The sequence below is a fragment of the Diplotaxodon limnothrissa genome, linkage group LG23 (genome assembly GCF_057381915.1).
Source record: "Diplotaxodon limnothrissa isolate DT_005_m linkage group LG23, D_limnothrissa_male_GT1.1, whole genome shotgun sequence".
Lineage (NCBI taxonomy): Eukaryota > Metazoa > Chordata > Actinopteri > Cichliformes > Cichlidae > Diplotaxodon > Diplotaxodon limnothrissa.
Window position 1 is genome coordinate 7,630,203 of NC_140617.1, and position 23,291 is coordinate 7,653,493.

General features: G+C 41.7%; 1 protein-coding gene across 2 annotated transcripts in view; it reads left to right on the forward strand.

Moving 5' to 3' along the window:
* plpp3 (phospholipid phosphatase 3) overlaps positions 1-23,291 on the forward strand; it is a 28,251-nt gene that overhangs the window by 2,598 nt on the left and 2,362 nt on the right. The window contains exons 2-6 of one of the 2 annotated variants that reach the window (XM_085348585.1): positions 9,932-10,086; positions 13,567-13,659; positions 14,274-14,461; positions 14,560-14,617; positions 18,103-18,279. In XM_085348585.1, the coding sequence (XP_085204711.1) occupies positions 9,932-10,086; positions 13,567-13,659; positions 14,274-14,461; positions 14,560-14,617; positions 18,103-18,279 (671 nt within the window). Of the gene's footprint in view, positions 1-9,931; positions 10,087-10,467; positions 10,626-13,566; positions 13,660-14,273; positions 14,462-14,559; positions 14,618-18,102; positions 18,280-23,291 lie in introns of both variants that reach the window. The other variant, XM_085348584.1, reaches the window with a different exon arrangement.

Here is a 23,291-nt window from a genome sequence, read left to right on the forward strand (position 1 = left end):
GAGTCTCTGCAGTTACATCTTCCTATAGGATGTTAATGTGCCCAACTGACACACCCTTAGGCGCAGATAATGAGTGTCTGCATAAAAGACATCTGAGACCATCTATAGTTGCACACAAGGACAAAAGAAAACATCTTTAAATGTTTAATGAAGAAGCCATCCCAGTTGGTTTTGCTGAAGAAAACTGATAATGCAAAAGTACAGCAAGATTAGAAAGGCATTGAAAAAGCATACTCACATTCTCTCCAGCACTCAACTACCAAGACCAGGGTTACGGCATATAGTTTTGGCAGCTGAGCGCAACCGTCATCTGCTGATTTCACTCTGGATCAGGTTCCACTCCTACAGAGCAGTCGAGTTGATTTAGCAATGCTATAAGGAGCGTGCACACAAACAGTATACACTCACTATAAATACACAAACTCGACCGCAGAATTTCGTATTCCCTTTTGGCGACTCACTGCCCAATAGTCTTCTCTTGGCTGTTTGAAAAAAAAAAAAAAAGTTTATTGTGAGAACACTTTGCAACGAGACGCAGACTAGAGCCCTCTGGAACCCAAGCATCCAAAAGTAGTCTCACTTAAACCATGATTAAGTTTTACACAATGCACAGGGGATTATACTTTATGTGTTTGCTTCTGCAGAACTGGTTTGGGATGGAGCGGTCTTTTTGTAAAACATAAACATGGATTCATTGACTCTATATATGCTTCTTTTAAAGGATCACGATCTGTCTCCTTATGATGATCTGTGAGGCAAAAAACTATATATATAATGTTTTAAAACGTTTAATTATGTGTTTATTGCAAAATTTGGAGCTCTGATACAGTCAGGTGTTCAGCGGTCTGCTTTTCCACAAATCACAGACAGGTAGCCAAGAAGAGCGTAACCTTTTGGCCTCGAGGAATCAGCTTCATAACTGGCCCCGGAGCGTTAACCCTTCTGTATTCGACTCCTGCGTTCCCATCAGCTGCTATAACATTACAGCAGTCAGTCACACAGCCTCTCATTAAAGTCAGAGAGGTTTAACCTCCACCTCTCCAGGCCTCAGCCACTTCAATCCTGAGCCGCTCTACAAATATTTTTGAGAATTTCACAAATTCTTCATCTGGCTGTAGCTCTGTGCCCAAAGACTCTGGATGGGACATCTGGTGCAATTTTGGGAGTAAGTGAACCAGGGGGCATATAGAGTGTGTGTGTATAGTGGAGCTCAGGAAAGGGTGGGAAACGGAAAGGTAGTGTCGGTCGGAGGTGGGTGTGGTTGTGAAATGAAATCCTGTCTCTTTTTTTTGCCTCCTAGTCCATTTCCACATCTATCTCCATTCCTTCCCCGTGTTCCTTCTCTACCGGAGCCAGTCTTCTGTCTTCATAATAGTCTCAGAATAACAAGGGAAAGATCAATAATGAACAAAATAATATTAGAAGAATATTGATATGCATGGATTATACAGTCTGTGTCTGTTAGAAAACTACATTGAAGCAGCATGTGAGTCTATCACAGAGAAATTGAAACACAGGCTCCAATCCAAAGATGCTGACCTTAATCCAAGGGTAAATATTCTCAGGGATTCTGCACAAGTCTTTCAGAGGTGGGAGCCATGAACATGTTCTTAGAAATATATTTGGCTGGGATTTATTGGGATCTGTTTAAGACATTAGGTGAAAGGTCAGAAAGAAAAGAGACTCACATATGATCAATATCTGCAATGCTCTTTGTGTGACATTAGTTACACTCATGTGTCACCCACAGCAGACACTTAATAGACATGCACAGAAGAATATGTCTCAGGATTTAGTTTTGACAGTAATCAGATTGAGTGTTTATTGTGAGAACACTTTGCACATCATAACACAACATAGCTTGATTACTCGACTATACTTTTGTCGTTATGATATCTAAATGTTATCTGTGCCCAGCCTGTGATGAGTGTTTGTTGGCGGCTTCAGGACAAGGTGAGGTTATGGCTCTTAAGAAGGTGACGAGGTGACGAGTGTCCTCTGGCAGAAGATAAAGATCAGCAGATGTCCCTGACAACAGAAGCCTAGGGCTACTATCTCTCCTAGATAAGATGCTAATATAAGTGCACATTTTTGGGAAGATCTATGTTTTTCGTGCATGTTGAGATGAAGAGCACCAGTGGCATCAATGCCAGACAGGTCTGCAACATTTTCCGACTGTCATTGTGACATGCGGTGGGTTTCTGTTGGTGCAAGAGTTAACCACCAAACCCCTGGGGTATGTGCCTTAGCAGGGCTGTGATTAGAGGTGCGTGGGTGTGAGCGTGTGCATGTGTGTCCTTTGGGATTCGGGAATAAGAGAGAGGGCACCCAGAGCTGTCATTAAATGGACCATATAGCCTGAAGGGTGAAGCATTTTGTATTCACTCTGTGGGTAGCATGTGTGAGGCATGTGTGGCTCGATTTATAGACCTGTGTCCCATGTGGCTCCCGTGGGCAAGCTGAAGGCATAAGCTTGACCAATTTGCCTGTAGCTGTTCACACTGCTATACAAACCAGACACATTCATCTCCTTTACCTTTTTTTATACTGTTGCCATCCTGGCACACAAATTGCACAATAAAACAAAGACACCAGCTTGTAGTTTACGCTTTGACAACAATAGTGTAGTAATGCCTCTCATTCTCATGTCTCATCTATGATTATATCCCTCTCATATAAACACTTTTCAAACTGCTTATTTAAGTCATTTTGGATTACTGGGCAGGACCTTACAATAAGCTTTTGTTAGCAGTCAATTTTGAATGTGTTTAAACTTGTGTTTTAGCCTTCACCAAGAAATGTAAATGTATATTTCACAGAATTCTGCATGTGGGCAACAAACATCTACTTGCCCATTACACCCATGGAAATATTAACTCTTAGACTTTCTACTTTTTCCACAGTTACTTTTTTGATTTAACCCAGTGTTTTTCTAGACCCTATTTCTACTTCTATTAGTCAACATGTGATGAACAACAATGGCACTAGCCCTTTAATGTAAATTAGAGCGCAAGCGGCAGATGATCTGAAGTTATGGGCCTCATTAAATCTCTTTCCCCCCCCCACAATATCCTTTCTTGGGCCTGCTTCCTGCTGTTACACAGGCCCCTCTGTCTGTCACTTTCTCTTACTGCATATACAGTCTTCTGTATTTGTGTGTGTGCTGTGTGCATCCAGGGATGGGGGTCAGGGCGATTTCTCTGTTTCGGAGAGAACAATACCCCTTTTGATGCATCTCAGCGCTCTTTGTTTCGTTAACAGGGACCAACAGACCAGTGGCAGACTGAAGGAGGATGAAATAGAAGGGAGGGGTAATAAGTGAATGAGGGAGAGATGAGAGGGCGTAAGAAGCTTCTTACTGGGTACTCAATGTCGCTTTATTATCTATCAGTGGTTTATGGCTGTTGCTGCTTCTAGCTTTATTGTTGACTGGATTGTGGGCTGTAGTGCTTATCTGCTCAGAGCTGTGTAGTAATCAGCTCAGCATCTTTAATGGCACAGGCCTTATCTAAGCTGCAGCCACTGAGCTCTATCCTGTTTACATACAGAGCAGCCCCCTGGCTGAAGAGGATCCATGTAACACTAGAAAACATCATGCTTTACATTTGTACTGTAGCAGCAGTTTAACATCTTGTGTACACAGTTATTAAAAAATGGTCTGGGGTATAAGCTGAGGTGAGCTGGAATGAGAAGACAGTCTTGTGTTAAGTTCAGGGGAGCATTACCCAGAGATAGAAGCATCAGGTTTCAGAGAATCCATAGCCCTCCTCTGCACAGCCAGGCTTTTGTCCCAAGGGGTAATAATGCCATTATGGCAATCGTTGAGAAACGCCTAGCCAGCCATCTAACCAACCAGCCAGATAACGTGATCTGGCCCTGGACGGTGCTCATGTTTCTCTTCATTGGAGCAGCTGTGCATTTGTCTTTTTTGCTGACAGTGCAGCCAAGCATTAAATAAGTCTCCATGACTTTTAACTGATCTTTTTAAAACAAATTATGAATATCCTCTCGCATTCCCTAGTTTCTGATGTGGACCAAAGGTGAATTTCTCTTCATCTCTACAAATGCACTTACAAGCCAAAAGCAACACAGGGCCAGCAGCAGCACTCAGAAGTTGCCCACACAGGTGCCTGCTGGTAAAAGACCCTAGAGTGTGTCCCAACAGATGCCTGTGTGTAAAAAGGCATTTATTCCTGTGAATAAAATCTCTCTGAGTAAGCACATGCTTCAGCCAGCGGCCCCCCGGTCGCTACAGCATTCACACAGGGGGGGGAAAAGGGATTCACTCTGCGCACCACTCTGCTGACCTCAGCCACTCCTGTGTATCTATGTGTGCGTCTGTGTTTGTGTAATTGTGAGCTTTGTACATGCGTGAGACACATCAGCAACCTGTGGAAACAAAGAAACTAATATCTCGAGCCAAACATCTGTATCGGTGCATGTTTGTGCACGCGTTTATAAACGTATGTTTCCTAAACAGTGATTATGTGTATGGTAAAAGCACGGGTGGTTTATATGGAGCCGAGTTTGTTTATTTGGATTGCGAGGACATTTTTAAAGCCCTTTGTGGTCGACGGCTTAAAATTTTTTCAGAAAGAAGTTGGCTGAAGTCGCCAGTGAAACCACAGTAATCCACTTTCACACCCACATAGCCACACACACAACCGCACACTCTCGAAGATACAATACACAGCGTCACAGTGACATTTGGATCCTGTAGGCTATAGTATAATCCTAGAGTTATGTCACATCTCTCACCTATGACCTTTTGCTCTTCCGGGATCTGTCTTGAATGTATGCACACTATCTCTAAATATGTGGAAAGCCTCACATAGTCTTGCTCATGGCTTTAGTGACCTTAAGATAGGGCTAACTGGGTGGGCTTGCCTAACTGTAAAGTGTTTGATGTGTGACAAATTTCAAAACATCCGAGGCATCTGCTTGGCATGCCATTTTTAAAACCTCAGGGGTGACAGTACAAATGATAATGAATATGTGTCCTCTGTAAACACTTAGCTTAAGATTGAGACTGGAATTACTATTAAATAAATTAATAGAAACAGTTAAAAATACACTATGTACCACTGTTTTAATAGAAAATTTGCCACTATGACAAACTGTGTGCGTTACAAACACAGTCTCACTACTGACACACACAATTCCCATTTATAGTGCACATGCACACTGTGTAATTGCAATGTCACTTGCAGCTGGATGAGAGCATTCATTCATCAACAATCCCGGACTAAAGGACGCTCATAAAGAAAGACACTCCTTCTCATTCACACACATATCAAATAACCGCAAGATAATATCTCTCCACACTTCTCTTTAGCAATGTAGGGCACTTTAAAACGTCATTTTACAAATGCAGATTATGTCGTTTGGTATTTACAAATCAGAATTATAAAAGTATTAAGAGTTTCTTCAGTAGCCTGAAAAATATAAATGCTTTGACATGTCCACACAGGCAAAGATCATGTTGTTTATAGTTTTTTAAAAAGTTCCACTTAGTTTAACAGAAAAGAAAACATTTTAACCTGTTACTAATTCGCTCAAAATGTCACAGATTGCTTAAATTGTCCAAAATTTGTTATCGCAGAATCCATGTAAATCTAACCACATATTTAGAGACTGCATTTTGCACTTGGCATGTTGCAATAATTGGTGCGACATGCAGATTTCAGCTACGGAAGTGAGCGGAGCTGCTATCTGATCTGCTAAAATAGAGGTGAGAAAAATCAGAGAAGAAGCGACTAAACAGTTTGATTGATTGACTGTTCAGTCTATAGAGTCACAACCCACTATAGACACTATAGACACTATAGACCCGGCCCTCTCTAACCCTCCTCTGAATTGTCCTTGTTCCCACTCCTTCTTAGAACGAGTCACATATTGCTTATTGAGAGACAGGAGGAGGAAATCCTCCATTAGTGCAGACTACAATACCTTTTCCTCTGCCCTGCTCCGCCTCCCATTTACCTCTCACACTCACTGCTGACAATCAGCATCACTCACTAAAATAACGATATCATTCTAATTTTGCTTCTGAAAGCCATGAAAACCTATTACAATATCAATAGAAACCCAGAACGGTGAGAAAGTCATGAGAACCAAAATGCGGGAACCTCACTACCATGGACTCGACATACACGCTGGTGTTCTACAGGGATATTAGTGCAATGTCAAAGGGTATTAACCTTTTAAGCAATGTAGAGCTTTAGCTGGCACTGGAATAACAATTGTTTCCTGTTGTGCCAAGTATAGCCAGGCTTAAGGTAAGAAAAGAAAGTGATAGCAAATTCATGATCATTGCCTTGCAGTCTCAAGGAACTTTGAACTGTATAGTGTGGTGTAATTGCATTGTACAGTAGATGTTAATGCAGCCGGTCAGTGTAGTTAGGCTGATGGCAGCTAGAGGGCGAGACTGGTGTGTTTCTGTAGAGAATGTTATGTTATGTGGGGGCAGAGCAAGAACAAGAAAATAAAGTGTGGTTATGAATCGTACAGTGGACCCGCGTATAATTGAATAACACGACATATAGTAAAGAAGACTGTTTAAAAACCCTAAATTCTTCATTTTAGCTATGTAACATTTTGATAAAGTAAATCCTTTTTTTTCTTACTAAAAAAATCAGTCTTAGCCCTGCTAATCGAAGCTCTCGCTGACTACGCCAAATTTAGCTCCAAAGCCAATCAAACGGACGCCTGAAGGATAATCTCAGTCACATAAACAAATGCGCACACATACACACTCGATCGCATACAAAGAAAACTACATACATACATTTAAAAACCCCAACCCAACCAAAACGCACGTGGACATATTTTTATCATGTGTTTGTCATTTCCAGCAGGCAGCAGAGCGTGAGCATGTGAGTGGATTTACGAATGGAAAATAAGTCCAGTGCCCTTACTCGCTCTCTCACTCACACACACACACACACACACACATACATACACAGGCCCTGCCATGACCTCTGCATATAAACACAGATTCAACCAGCCAAAGGAATTCCTCTCTCTCTCTCTCTGACCTGCAGTAAGTCTTTAGTGGTCTGCAGCGGTTCTCTGAAGAGAGAAGTGCATGACAGGATCTGATAAGACAAATAGAACTGTTCCCAAACTCACTAAGCCACCCACTTTGGTTATGTGTGTGTGAGTGCATTTATGTTTTTTTCCCCTGTTGAATTCTTCATACTTTCAGACCCTCCCTGTCTTTCTCTAGCTCGCCATTGAGGAAATTTTTAGACCCCAATTATTCTTTACATGCCAGTTTGTGTGCTAAAAACAGTTCCTTGGCTTAATAGTGTGTAAGGCTCATTTCCTATCAAAGCACACACACAACTTCTTCAAATGAATGTTTCCTCTGTTTCGGTAGTTGAAGTATGAACTGCATCGTCACGTAAAAGCGACCTCTTGACAGAACTTGTAAAGCAGTTGTTTTTTTTAATTCAGTGATGCACCACAGGTCTTTGCTAAAGCCCATCCCACTTCTTTCTGTTTCCTTCCCTTCTGTCTTGGTTTTTCCCTCCTCTGACACTCCTCCGCCACTTTTCCTCTCTCTGTGGGTCAGCAGGTCTCCCGAAGGTCATTTGCTCTTGGGGAAAAGGGGTCATATATCTTCACGCCACTGTTTGTAGAGGAGGTTCAGATGTGACATAGGGTTAACACTGGTGCGCCTTTGAATTTGTGCTGAGAGTTTCATGGACTGACTGTGGTATGAGGAGAATGCCAACATACAGGGTGCTTTAAGGGCGACAGCATGGAGGGGTGGGTGGGCAGCGCAAAAGAGCCTGGCATCTCAAGGCTGTGCAGCGGGCAGACAGAGAGGCTTTCATGACTTCTCAATAGGTAGTGTCGAGGTGTTCAATTGCTCAATCTCGCTTTACTTTTTCAGTCATTCAGCTGGTCAACTCCCGAGTTTCCCATGGTATTCTCCCATCGGTTTAGCCTTTAAGCACTGGTTAGCTTGTGTGTTTTTGTCTGAGTGTCTGTTAAGCCCATGAACTTCTTTCATGCCTCCTCATTAGCATGTGAATCCTCCCTCCACAAGCAGGCCAGCATGGAAGGATGGAGAAAGACAGGAAAGAAGGGGGAAGAAAAACGCAAAACCCCAGGAAAAACAGGGAATGCTGTGAGAGAAACCAGAAACTGATTTTTGGAAATGTTTTATTTTCCAGGCTGACTGTTTACCCAACACACCCCAGTTTATGCCTAGAGTTAACATGTGACGGTTCTCACTTTGTTTAAAGTATCTGTAGCCAAGTTCCCAGGCAGATTATGCTGAAAGTCTTGTATGAACAGAAACACGCTGGAATCTCCTCATCTTAAGTTGTGTTGATCGTCCCGCCCTGCCTTGCCTGGGCAATTCTGTGCTCACCCACATCTCCTTCTTCCTGTTTTATGCACAACATGGTTCTCAGACACCACTGTAGCCTGGGCTAGCCTTGTGTGGGCCCACCAGTGCCCTGATGAATTCTGCATGCTGTTTGTGCAGGTGTCTGCTTCAGTGACCATTACATCTGCTGACCTATGTTGACCAGTGGAAAGAGAGTCAATGAGAAAAAGAGCTTAATTCACACTAAAATCAGCTATAATAATACAAAAACGCTTTAAACTCTGCTGGCAAAATTTGTCTTCAGAGGAAGCAAAACAGCATAAAATCAAGAAAAAATGTTTTTTTCTTGACTGTAGCTATATTACATGGCTTAAACATATACACATTGATCTGGCGAGCACCTGAGACAACACTGTCTTCTTTTGGTTTCATTATGCAAGTCTGAAAGCTGAGTGTGCTTCTCTCGGAGGCATGCACAAGAATGTGTGTTTTGAGGTTTGCGTGAAGTTCATCTGAGTGCTGTGCTCCTCAGTACAGACCGGTAACATGATCTTCATCACCCATCACTGGCGAGAAGACAGCTGTGGCTCTCAGCAGCATTCATGAGTAGACCTGGATCTTAAACCAAAACATCAAAGGAAACCATGATGTGAGCTAACCACATGAACCACATGTGGGACTACTTTCTGAGCAGTCTGACATTGAATGTATATGTTGGTGTGTTTGGATGTGGGTCTTCAGGACACCTTCTTGTCTTGACTTCTCTCTATTTATGAGCAACTGTGAACACATAGCTCACATTTTGCATGAGAACATGTTCTTATGCAAAAAATGTTCCAGATTTGGGTGGGCTTTCTTTTGTTTTTCTTGGTATTCACACATTTTTAAATCCCTCAAAGAAGAATTTGAAAGTCCCAGCCAGCGTTTACACGCCTATATTTGTATTGCTTTGATTTGGAGATGTGTATTTCTTTTCCCCCTTGTCAGGAGTATATTAGTCCATGTGTGTGAGACTGGTTAGGAAAGCAGACATCAAAATGAATTTTTACTAATGGCTAATCATGGCCCTGCATTGTTATTAGTTGTGAAATTCTTTAGATTGTTATGGAGTGTTAAAGGAGTAGTACAAGAGGGATGTCCCAGAAATGTTTCTTTTTCTTTACTAGATATTTTGAAACTCTTTTCCCTAAAACTATGCAAACTTTATTGACAATATCCCCCTGTTGATTGGTTTCTTTCTTCTTTAATAATGAACCAATAGCCTTGAGTGTGAGTGTGTGTTTGCTCTGTGAGGAATGAGTGAAGCTACAGGATAAAGCTCAGTTCTCAATGGCCTGTTGTCGCACTGTCAACTAGAGCAGCAGGAGACAGTTTGTCGAGTAAACAGACTGTTTACTGTGAGCACACACACCTGTGAAAGGTTTTTGTCTTCTAATTTGTTTTCTAATGATACTTTCTCTTCAGCTTACAGGTAAGTAAACTGAGCTATGTGACAGTATGATTCCCCGTATTAGATGTGACTGTGAGTCGGCTCATGTATTTGCATAGGTTCATGCAGCTATCCATGTGTTTGTGTATGTCTGTGTGTAGCTATGCTGCCAGCCCTGGTACTCCATCGTACCGCTATTCGTCCTTACCACAGGGGGTTTTACTGCAGCGACTCCAGCCTGTACTACCCCTACAAGAGAAGCACCGTACCTTCCTCAGTCCTCATTTCTGTTGGCTTGACACTGCCTGCGGTGTCCGTAAGTCCATCCGACATAAAAAGCACTTGGCGATGGGAAACTCTGAAGGCGGAAATAGGAAGGGCTCGAGGTTTATGAAGGTGGCTGTGAAGGAGTGACTCTGCTACATAAGCTCTACCAAAGTTTAGATAGGCTTATATAACTTTTTTCTGAAGCTGCAAGTGCATCTGATTTTGGAAAACAGTCACTCCTTTGCTCTAAGCTGTCCATCTGACTTCCTTAAGCCCCAACCACTTCTGCTATCCCATGATCCCCAGTGCCGGCATGCTCCTTGTGCTCCCGCCGTTCTCTCCTGTTTGTGTCTGTGTAACTGACCTGGTGCTTTTATTATTTCTTTCTTCTCTCCCTCTTCCTGTCCTTCTCTCTTTGTGTCTTTTGTAGCTAGCCTGCCTTTCCTGATCATTGAGACTAGCACCATACAGCCGTACCAGCGCGGGTTTTACTGTTCGGACGAGTCCATCCGGTACCCGCGAAAAGAGGGAGAGACCATTAGTGATGCTGTGCTTTGTGGTGTTGGCATTCTTATTGGCATCTTCTCCGTAAGTCGATCTTTACACCTCCCTTGGTTTAATCCTTGTAAAGCTCTTAGATACGTCATAGTAGGGTTACTCAATTGTGACAAAAATCATCATTATGGCTATTTTGGTTAACGTCGAGGTCTAAATTATTTAACTTTGGCTCTGGAAACATCATACATTTATTGACATTCCAAAAAGCAAAAGGTCTTATAGCTCAGTGGATTTTTAATCTATGAATATAGTTTAACTGAACTAAGATCTTCACTAAAGATCTTTGAAAGTAAAGAAAAATCAGATCGTCTGGACCGGATTAGCACCTTGGCCCTGTCACAAGTGGCTCTTCACATAGAGCCATAGGCAGCTATCAGAGACCAACGGAAGTTCCGCGCTGCTTCAGTATTGTAAATAGTAAATAGGCGGTATTCTCTTGTTAAGTCATAATCGTGCAGATTGTAGCTTCACAATGTCAACTGGAGAGCTAAGAACATACACCAGATGTCTCAAGGTGTGGATTCCTTCCTATGGAGCAAAATTGATATCCGGTTAATATCCCCAGTAAGTACAGAGATCGGTGGGGCTGCTTATTTATTGCAACAAATAATGCATTTTGGTCAATATTGGAATGAAGATTATATAAAGATGACTCATCAAAATATCTACATCTTTTAACACGGGATCTTCTTGAACTTGGTGGGGAGTGAGTCAGTGTTTTAGGTAGAGCAGACAGAAGCTGGATTTAAAGCATAAGACAAAAGAAAACGATCATTAAGAAACCAAAACGCATAGTCCCAAACCTAACATAGAGCCTTCATCAAATTTTTGTTTTTATCATGCAGTGTTATCTAAAATTCTCCAGTTTTTTCCTTTAAATGTGCTTTTTTGTTTCCCCCTCCATTCTATAATGCTTTCTTCTTAATACTTCATTCTTCAGGAGCTTTTTCCAAGCCATTTATAATGGCCTGCATTTTATTACTTTACTAAGTGAGTGAGTCAGTCGGTAGTGAGAGGCCCCCCAAGCGATATTAGGAAGTGTATGTTGGTGTATATGTGTGTTGATGCCTGCATGCCAAATACCAAAGAGATTTTATGAGCTCTTACTCCATTCTCATGGCTGACTCCGTGCCCTCTGTGCCCTGTACATTACTACTGGTAAATATGTCAGCGCTCTGTTCGCTACCACACTGGTAGCCTCGAGCGTCTCACTAGTTAGCAACAGCATGAAATTCCCATGACTGGAACCGTGCTCCAGAAAACGGGAATGGTTCTGGTGTTGTGCCAGCAGATTAGAGGGGGTCAAGTTTAGTGGAAACATGTTATAATGACTTGTGGTGGGGTGTATGACAATTACTGCCACGTGGTCAAGCTAAATGATCTTTACAGCCCCCAGACTCCTATGTGGCACAGCCCCCTCATAAGTTCCCAGACTGAAACATTGCTTCGCTGTCGCCTCTGTGCCATCAACTTAGTGGGCGCCCACGCACGTACACGCTGGACCAGCTCAGCTCTTCTGCTTATTGGATCCAGGACCCTGTTCTTGTGTTAGTTAGCTCCCTCACATGTTCACGTGTGGGCAAAGCTGGCGTGTCTTACACAGCTGTATTCCATTAGTGGCGTCTACTGCCATGCCGACACCATTCCTGTAACACACGCGCTGTCTCCCATGCTGGCACAGGCACATGGATATGCATATATGCACATATATACATGCAGTGGTAGCAGATTCCACTTGGGTCTCTTGTTTATCTCTGTTGAAAGGAAAATCCCAATAGCCCTGCTGGTCAGACAGATTCATGTCTGGCAGACTCTGTTTCCACAGTTAGAAGTTATGAGTTACCATGCATAACGATGATCTAAAAAAAAAAAGATTAGATTCTCTGGGATACTCAGAGATGCTCTATACAAGCAGATATATAAACTAAGACAAGGGGTAGAAACAAGAGAAGAGATTTGAATGCTGGCAACAAAAATAAACAATTGTGGCCTGTATTAGCCTCCTGTGGTTTTAATCTCCACCTCTGATCTGAGTAATTCAATGACAATAGCACAGACAAACATACAGTACACCACCACGTTTATTTTGCCTGGCTGTGAGCTGAGCTGAGCACCTAATACCCAGAATAGATGTGTTTGTCAAGATTAACAGCACACACAAAGAGTACATGTACACAGTAAAAGAAGCTAATAATACGAGGGTACATTGTGTGGAAAGACTGCCATAGGCAGTGTGAATGTGTGCACATTCATCTGTGCACATAGTGCTGTTTACATTCACAATGTCTGCAGGCATAACGATGTGCAGGTAAATACTTTTTAAAGAAATTAATCAGAAGACTAAAGCCTTTTGTGGGAAGAAGAAGGAAAGAGCAACTGGTCTATTAGTCCAGGAACCCAGGTGGTACAGACTTATTGACATCTTTGTGCCTCAAGGCATGACTTGGCGCGCAAGCCCCTTCAGTATAGATGAGGTCTTTTCAATGGGCCTTACCTCTACTCAGCATTTCCTGGTTAGACTACCACAGGACTCACAATTAGCTCACTGGACTAAAGCTCCATAAAAAATTATATAGATACCTGTTTTCCTTTTTCATTGACGTTCACTTTCTTTTTTTATTCTTTACATCCGACGTGGAAGACCGGATCATATCATTGAACCTTTGCTCACATTCACATCATATTCAAACTGCCTGAGGGAAAGGCAGGCCATGCTCATCTTTTATGTTTGTTTATGTGTGACTTTGCACCATTTATTGTCCTGTCTTTCCTGTCTGTTACATCCTTCATAATCTCTCTGTTACTTCAACCTGGAATTGAGTTAGATTTCCTGCATGATAACTCAAAAGTTACAATTTTATTGCATGGTTTTATGTGTCTGAAACTAATGTAGTGCTGTTTGATTCGGCAACGTCTTAAAAAAATTGTAATGAGTGTTGTGTGCTGTATCTGAAAAAAATGTTCCTTTTAGATTGTGATTGGAGAATGCTACAGGATTCACCAGCTGCACCAAGGAACAAAGTCATTTGTGGGGAATCCCTACGTTGCAGCTCTCTACAAGCAGGTCAGCTCTGCATCTGACTGGCATCATACGTGTTCTAATAATTTCTTACATAGTAAAGCATTTTTTTAAACATCTCAATTTTATTGCCAAACCTAACATTGTATGTATGTAATTTTTATGTAAGGCACATAGTCGACTGTAAATTCTAATAACAGCTATTGAATGTTTTGAAGGAACTAAAACATTATCTCAAAAGTGGGATAGGAAACATGTTTTTTGCATCAACACAAAAAAATATTATAAACCTTCAGTGCAATATAACTGAAGTGATATGAGACCTTTCTGTGGTCTCTGGACCAGCCTCTTGAGGAAGTCAAAAACAGTACTGAGTGTAGTGAATTACTCAGAAGACATAATTAGTAACAGCTGTTAAAATCTGTTAGCGATACAACGTTTACATCAGCCACAAAATTTTTGGTCTTAGAATAGCATGCTACATTTTAAAAACTCATATCCTGTGTACGATAAATCTGCCAGCATTATTGTTTTAGGTACTTGTGCTGTGTAAGTGTAGAAGTCTTAAAACCATAGCAACAGTAATGGAGACAGTTCTTATCTAACAATCAGTTACAGTCATCTGCTTTATCTAATCACTGTTGTGTGTCATCTTGCAGATAGGTGTGTTTCTCTTTGGCTGCGCCATCAGCCAGTCATTCACAGACATTGCCAAGGTGTCTGTAGGTCGGATGAGACCCCACTTCTTAGATGTTTGCAGACCAAATTTCTCCACTATTAACTGTTCATTGGGGTACATCACCAACTATACCTGCACTGGGGAAGAGAGTGAAGTACAGGAAGCTAGGTTTGTGTAAACAACGATGCACACACAGTATGAACAGAATATAATATGTTTATTAATGTACTCCTTCAGAGTTTAAAAGTTACGGTTTCTCTCCACAGGAAATCCTTCTTCTCAGGACATGCCTCGTTTTCGTTATTCACCATGCTCTACCTGTGTGTAAGTAACCATCAAGCTCTGATATTCTAACATTCATGCAGGCACACATATGCTGACAATCAGAGAAACAATGATTTGCACATAGATGGAGTTATGGAAACAAGGCTGGGCTCTGATTAGGGGATTTACTGCTTGAAGAAAGAGAAAAACATTGTTCTTATCCACTGCTCCACCTCCTCTTCTTCATCTCCTCACTCATTTTTATACTCTTTTTTTAATTCCTTGGGGAGAAGGATGGATGCACTCCACCTGTTTTCTTCAAAACAGTTGCATGCATACTTCCTGTTCTCACTCATCCCTTTCCACATCTTTCTCTCAGTCCACCTGTTGTGGGTGTCTGGTAGGGTTTAGCACCCCAGAGGCATTTCAAGCTACACACACACACGAACACACATCCCAATCATCTCCCTTTCTTCCTTTGTTTACAGACCACAAATTTTAATCTCCCTTGTATGCTACAGGGATTTAAGAATAGAGTCAGTGTTTTGGATTTGGCTGGCCTGGTTACCAGGTGGTCTTGGTTCTCAGAGTGAAGACACTTGAATATCCCATGTATTATAGTGGATTGCAGTGCAGTGCAGTGAGAGGTTGCTGTGGGTATTTCCCAGCCTCTGGGTGAACCTACAGCTGCACTCTGGTCAGACGAAGGAAAAGAACTGCATAAAACGCAGGGGGAAAGTAGCAAGGGAATGGAGATGTGCTGCATCCAGACCACACAGTGACACACTAGTCAAAGACCAATGTTCCAGCTGTGGTAAACTCAGGACTGCCAGCATCAGTCCAAATATGAGTGGAGTTGAAAAGAGGCAGAACAGCTTGTAGTTGATGTTTTTGAATACAAAACCGTCCTGAAACAAAGACCACAAAGTAGGCCCACGCAGTGGTAAAAGGAAACTGCTGCTTTTCCACTCAAAGAAGTCCCCTCTTGAAGTCTGCCTAAATATGCATTCTTGTAGACGTCACTAAGAGCCAAACTCTAAATTAAAACCAAAGGAATATGAAGAATATAGAAGTTTGACAGTTGAGGACACATGGTAGCTAATAAGAATTAATGTCAGGGATTAATACTCAATACTTAAAACAATTAAATGAATAGAATATAAATAGAAGATGGAACAGCTTCATATGCAAATGTTGCTTTTTGCACAACCGTTCTAGTGAAAATAGGTTATCAAGGCTGCCTTTTTCCTCATCAAAGCCTCTAGTGGCATACATATTTCTTTTCTTTGGTGCTTTCGCTCACTCATCGCTTTCCACTTTGAAAGTGTCATTTCCACATTGGGGCTGCCACCTCGTCCTCTTTCTCACAACCTCAATTCATCTGCTAATTGGCATTTAGTGAAGTTGAAGCACTTAATTTCCTGACAAGCATGCCTCAGTGCTGCATCTCTGACTGATGTGGTTTGAGCTGTGCCTTAACAGCATCATAGGCTTCAGAGACAGCACACCCATAACTGGCGCAGACCACATGGCATGCTGTTCAGCAACACCACAGCCACAGAAAACAAGCATATGCGTGCATTTGTGTGTGCCACTGAACTATCTTTTGTTTTGGCTAATGCACACTCAACATCTGCGTATTCTCAGAATGAGAAAACGAAGTGTTTGCGTGAGTTAGTTGTGACTATACGATATCTCACTGTTTCTGGGCCAGAATGCATGTTGGTGGTTAAATAAAAGACAATATTTGTATTCAAGTTAAAAATGGCTCTAACCACAGCTGTGTTAATGTGCCACAACATGGTGTGAACCAAAAGAAAAGAGGAGAATGGGGCACGCATGTAAAGCGAGACCTTGCTTTCTAATATTTTCTCACTTTGTTGTGTTTGTTCATGTTTTTTTTAATTTAACATTCACTCTGAATTGGTGCAAGAGGGACAAGGCGAGAAGATCTTACTGGATTCCTTTAGAAACCACCAGACTTTGTGTCGCTTTTGGCTCCATCTGTCATGGGAATTTATTCCTTTTGTTGTGTTTTGTTGGTATTTTCCTCATATCTAACTAGTCAAGACAAATTCTGGGAACAAGACTCGGTTAAAAAGGCAGAGGTCATGTTGGATTTAAAGACGAGACACTGAACTTTATTTTAGATGATCATGAATGCTTTCACATGCTTTGTGTGACTTAGTGTGTTGAACCAGGCTTGGACTGGCTTATTTGGGTTACCTCAGTGTGTTCGAATTAGATATGGGCACACTGACTGGTAGGTTGTAATATCTCATGTTTTGACTAAGTTCAAGTTTTCATTATTGTTCCCACATCCTTCATTAAAACTTTGTTAAACTGAAAAGGTTCACAGGCTGTGCAAAGTTGTTTTTTTTTTTTTAGCTAGGTTTCATTCATAGGTGCATTACGTCAGTCAAAAGCTCTTATCAGTAGTTCTAACTCACTACCTGACAACCATTGTATAGGAAGCCTGAAGTCTAAACATCCCTGCCAGCGAGGAGGAGAACAAGAACAGAAGGGATGGGAGGGATCGTTTCCTCAGCTATCGTAAGGATAAGAACAATGATAGGGTGTCGTAGAGGAAATGTGAGAGAGCTTTATGTCCACACCTACCAGGGCTAGTGGTTGGGGGTTGCAGGCCGGCACTGTCTGCAGGAATTGTTAGACTGACTGATTATAGGACACAAGTATGGAGGTCTAGGCTGGGTAGACCTTGGCTGAGGCTCGCCCTCCCAGGCCCTCTGTCTCTGGTTGTGAGAGACAGGAAGTCAGGGGTATGAGTGGTGGAGAAACACAGGATGTCTGAGGAACCTGGGCTGACCTCACCGCTGTGCATGTTAAGTGGATAAAAAAAGAGCAAGAGCGTGTATGACTTTGCTCTTGTGTAAGTGACTGAAAGTGGCCTTGGATTTAGTTTTTCCTGTTTTGGTTCTCCCCTGTCTTCATCATGACCCAGAAAATGGGCTGCAGGCGGAGTGTAAGGGGGTGCATCCGTTTTGTCTTCTGTTTGCACTATAAGAGGGTAAAGAGTTCATCCCAAGTGTTGAAGCATGCATGGCATGGTATGTATATATATATGCGTGTGTGTGTGTGTGTGTGTGTGTGTGTGTATTTGTGTGTGTGTGTGTTCAGTGGCATACTGTGGTTGTATTGTTTTTACAGCTGGGATCTTGAACCATGAATCAGTCATGTCCGGGTCTCATGCAGTCAAGTGTGTGTGTTTCAGAAGACAGTATGTATTTCTCTACGGATCTGGCAAGCGCCTGCCCACTTTGAGTCAGTCTAGACCTCTCAGACAGTAATAATATACACACACAGACACCACAGGTGCAGGGTTATAAAGGCAGCGTTTAGTGTCTTTTATGAAAACTAGTCAGGTGTGTGTGAGGGTTTATTACTGCCTTCTGATAATTTAGGTTATATGTTTTACACCAAATACACAGAACATTTTCTGTTTGTCGAAGGGAATTTATGTCAGAGCATGTGCACAGTTTTGCATATTAAATTTGGTTCTTCTCTTCTCTCCTCCTTGCTTCCAGTTCTACATACAGTCCAGGTTTACATGGCGTGGCGCTCGTCTCCTCCGCCCATTGCTCCAGTTCACTTTGCTGATGATGGCTTTCTACACTGGCCTATCACGCGTGTCCGACCACAAGCACCACCCGACCGATGTCCTGGCAGGATTTGTGCAGGGAGCCCTGGTGGCCTACTGCATAGTGAGTTCACACAACACCACACAATACATTCAAACGATTTGAGACATACGAGAAATGCAACATAATTAGAAACAGGGAGAGTGTCTGACATTTACACCTTTTCTATAACTGATCATTGTGGATCCTACAACCAAAGCAGTCTTCAAATAAAGTTTGCCTCAACTTATCTTCCTTATTCCACTTTTTCTTCTCTCTGCTTTTGGTAAAAGGAGAAACGGAGCAGGCAATGAAGTGAGGACAATCTGATTCCCTTTAATGAATAACACATTGCTTGGAGCCAAGCCCTAGTTAAGAAGTGTGTTCGTGAGTGTGTGTGTTGGAGTGAATCTTTGCCTCTTGGTGGGATTCCATACTCTACAGCCATTCTTGCTACTTTAGTGACATATTGTCACAGGAGTTGCCAGATGATTTTCATAACCCTCGTCATTACACTAAGCTAGATGGAGCCAAGGAAAATGGAATTTGGGTCAAGAAGAAAAAAAAAGGGGGGGGGGGGGGGGTGTGTAAAAAGAAAAAGAGAGAGAGGGGAGGGGAGAGAGGATTAGCCTTTGAAACAGGAATGAGGCTGTTAATTATTTGGGTTTTTTATTTGGTGGCTCTGGTTCTATCAGCACAGCAGGACTCAGCTAAACTCTGCTGCCTGTGGCAAAAATACAGACGTGAACACACACGCGCACGCACACACTTACCTTTCGACAGGATCCAAATCATCAAAGTGGAAAGTTAGGTTCATAAGATTGAGCAAGACCTCAGTAGTGGCGCCTAGCAGACCTTGGCAGAGCTAAAATGTACAAAGACACTCACACAAACACACACAGAGAATAACACACAGTCCTTCAATACCTGGATTAGAATTCATGAGCAGAAACCAGCAAGTAAAACAATAACTGTAATGGCCTGGCGAAACCAGTTCTCCTCCAGCTGGGAGCAGCCTTCTGACGACATCAGCCTTGACAAGTAAAGAAATTATGTTTTTTAGAAATATACGCATTGAACTCTGAATTGGCAAATTTGGGGGAGGAGTGAAGGGAGGAAAGTGACTAGAGAAGAGCCTTGTCTGACATCTTGGCTTGGGATGAGCATGGGTTTAATCCAACTCAACTATCCCACAAACTTTCTGCTTTTGCATGAAGAGAGACAGCTTAATCCAGACGTACAGACACATTATTCATGTCCATATACTTACAACACATATAATGTACACACACACACACACACACACATGCGCACACAGTCAAACCCCTGCCGATTAAGGCAGTGAGGTTACTTTTACAATCCGTGACGCCTCTTCTGATTTGCCAGGTTTTAGTAGAAACACACATCTGTGAGTACTTTACTTCAGCGCTTTCTGCCTCTCAGTAAGCAGTGGAGCAGAAAGCGCCTGATAGGAGATGAGTGGAGGCAGGACAGAGAAGATGTAAAGCCTGTGTGGCTTTCAGATGCCAGCAGAAAGTTTTAAGATCTTTAGATTCTAAGTTAGAAACTACACAAGTTTAATCATTTTTTGTAAATGTAAAATGAAGAATAATCATGATGAAGAAGGTAAAAGAATTTAGGAGTTTCATGGTATGCAGTCCATTAATCCAGTCTGAACCTTTCAACATGAAAATGTGATTTTCCAGTCACTTCATGATACGCAAAGGTCTGACTTGATGAAGTGAAGAAAAAATGAGACGAATTAGTGGATTTTCTTGCTAGTCTGTTATACTGTTATACTGTGAAACAGCATCTTCCTTTCCAAATAAATTTAGCTGACTCACTGCAAAGATGTGTGTTGTGCCGGGACGTTATTGTTATGGGCTACAGTTAATTCTTTCATCGCTGTGCACCCCCACTGATTGCCGGTAAATGAACAATTCAAATGTTTATGGACACATTCAGATGTAGTGATGTGTTATACTGTGGCTTTGTAGACTTTACTTTGTGCTTTACTGTAAGTAAAGTGCTGCTTTAAACCCTGTTGTCTGTGCACACAGATAAAGTCTCTGAGTTAAATACACCCATAGTTTTTAAAAATACCACAACAGGAAGTATTACTGTCTCACCTGGTACTTACTATAAGACACAGTGACCCAGTTTTCAATATGAGTTGTAATAAAGGTCAAGGCGACTGAATCCAACAAGAACCAGCTGTGATGAGGAAGGAAGAAGGGGGCAGCGTTTATTTGTTTTTCTAAGTTCGTTGTCATTTGCGAAAAGGCGTCAGGTCAGGCATAAAACTCCCCCCGAAAAAACAAACCAAGGCGCTCAGAGAGCGAAGCAGTCTTTGTGTGGTCCCGATGAACTCATATAGAAACAGGAAGTAAACAGATATAACCTAAATGTAAATTTGGAATTCTATTTGTGCCACCAGATAGCCTACACTGTAATTTTTATCTGTTCAGGGACATTTACAGTAAGATACGTGCTTGAAGTGTGAGACGATGCCATTGACTGATAACATTCTTAGAATTATGCAGTTGTATAATAGCTGTAGCTGCTCCTCCGAACTCTTCTGGTGTAAATGGAAAATGTGTGGTTATAATATAATTAAAGTTGATTTCATGTGCATGCAAACTAATAAAAAACATTTTATATATGTCAGGTTCTTCTAAGTAATAGAAGACACTGACTTAGCTAACTTCCTGTGTGACTCTGCTTTTAACTGTGTGTAAAGATATGCGATTAAAAGTACAAAAGGTTTTTTTTATGCAGTTGTCACGAAAAAACACCAAACTGCTGTGTATGCACTATACAGCACAATGGGGCTAGATGCTTTAGGTGCATTAGTGTATATTATGCAAAGGAAGTGGTGTGGTCATGATAAGCCTTCCAACAGGGTAGGTCAAGGTCAAGTGTGATTGGTCTTGAATCATGTAGCAACAGGGCCTGATGTAGCTGGCCATGAGAAATCCCCATGATAAGTATGGAAAGTTTCCCATATCTCTGAGTCACCTCAGCTGTATGGCCGCATATCCATTAACACTCTATGAGTCATAGCATTTATAATATGGCATTTAAGACACAGTGCCCAAACCAACTGTTGTATACACCAAGGGCCATTTAAAGTCCATGAAAGCACCCATCTGTTATGAAGGTGTCATTCTACATATCGCCCTTCTATCAAATGTCGCTAAGTGTCCTTATAGTCTGGAAATATCAAGCTTAAATAGCGGAGAATGGGACACTTTTTGTTTTATAAATAGATCAGTGACTGCATGTCAAGTATTTTGGGCAGAAAACCCAGATGAACACTAAACTGGCTACTGTTTGTCCCTTGAGACAATTTCCATATGACAGCATCATTTCCAATCCATGTAAAATCCCTGAGGGAAATATTCATTTTATTTCCTTGTACTGCTGGTTCCCAGTAAAGGTTCCCTTTTACATAGTTTAGTGTTGATGGGAGCTTCTCCCCCCTGGACTCCATCGCACAGGCCATTCACTCGGCCCGGACTGGCATCATGGAAGGAAAAGCTGCTGTACCTGCCAATTATGTGTGTGTGCTTTCATGTATTTGTGTGTGTTAGTCCACAGCTGAAGCCAGTTTTGCTCATGACTGACCTCTGCTCCGTGTAAGTGGAAACGGTAATCCACTGATACAGTGGGCTAGAGTTTCCATGGGCCCACTTCCTGTCCACTCTTGCCCCATTTTCCTGTTTGGCATATGATGTCATTGTGATCTTATGAAAAGCTTTTTTTTCTTATTTTTTTTCTCCTTTCCTTTATTCACCACCAAATTTGTTTTTTGTTTTTTTGTTTTTTTTTAAATCCCTCCTATATTAGAGTGAGCAATACTAAGATCACTTCCTTCAGTCAGATTACTCAGTGTTGCCAGTCTGGGACTGAACATGGTGGAGGAAATGCAGAAGGGAGTTCCTTGTCACTAAAAAGTATCAAGATTACAGATGCTTTTTAACCACAAAGGGCATTCCTCATCCAACAAAAAAGAAAAAACCTGGGTTTAGGAGCAGATCATCTTCTAGCCGATGCCCACATTGCATTCTGCAGATACCCCTGACTTCTCATTGGGACATCAAGATATAATGCAAAATTCACTTTAACATTTCTCAAGAACATCCCGCCCATAAGAAAATACATGTGCATGTTAATATTCTTGTATCGAGCATAGATTGTATGTAGTCACTGGTTCGAGAACACCTCTTTTGAAGACTTGATTTCAAGAATGAAAGGATGTAGTTCTAAGGTGCATACATAGACTGTATGCGTGCACTGCACAGACATAGATACCTGCTAATTCATGCTAAGTTACATGCAAACTAAATACTAGAATTTCAGTCTCCAAAACTGGAGCCTTGAACTCAAATGAAAATAGAAAGCACCAGAATAACAAACACAGTCAAGAGGTTCAGTTTGGAGGCTTGAATTAGCTGTGATAAAGCTTAAAGACAGCTAGGGACCTGGATAGCACCCTACCTGTCACTCAAATGTCTCAGCACTAGTGGTACACAACTTTAGCACTTAAAATTTTTAAGCTAGTGGGTTATAAAAGCAATTTTTCCTTGTAAAGTTTTGAAAAGCTACAGGTACTTTTTTTGGTAAAAATCTGTCTTTTACCCTGTGGCTGGTTGTTTGACAGTAGCATGATGATGTGTGCGGGGATTGATATGCTTTATTTTTCTACTTGGGATGATGCCACTTGTCACAGAACTAGAACTAGAAGTAACCAGTCCCCACTGAAGCAATTGTTTATGACCAGAATAAACATTTATATTTATATCCAGCTTCCGGTCAGCATGTGATCAGAGTAGATGTAGGAATGAGCTGCTCGCGTGAATTTTAACAGCCTTTTCCTTAATTTCACCCCTCCAACTGCCACTTTAAAGTTGCCCATCTCCACATCTCCATGACTTTTCCCCTCTTAGCCTGTTTGTGTCCATGTCTTTAAACCTTCTATCAGGATAATATATTTATGGAGTGTCGCAAAAGTGGAATAACTTGCTTTAAGGACCTTTTTATAGTCAGCCAAACTAGAATCATTTGAACAGCTTTGTAATAAATACAGTCTACCA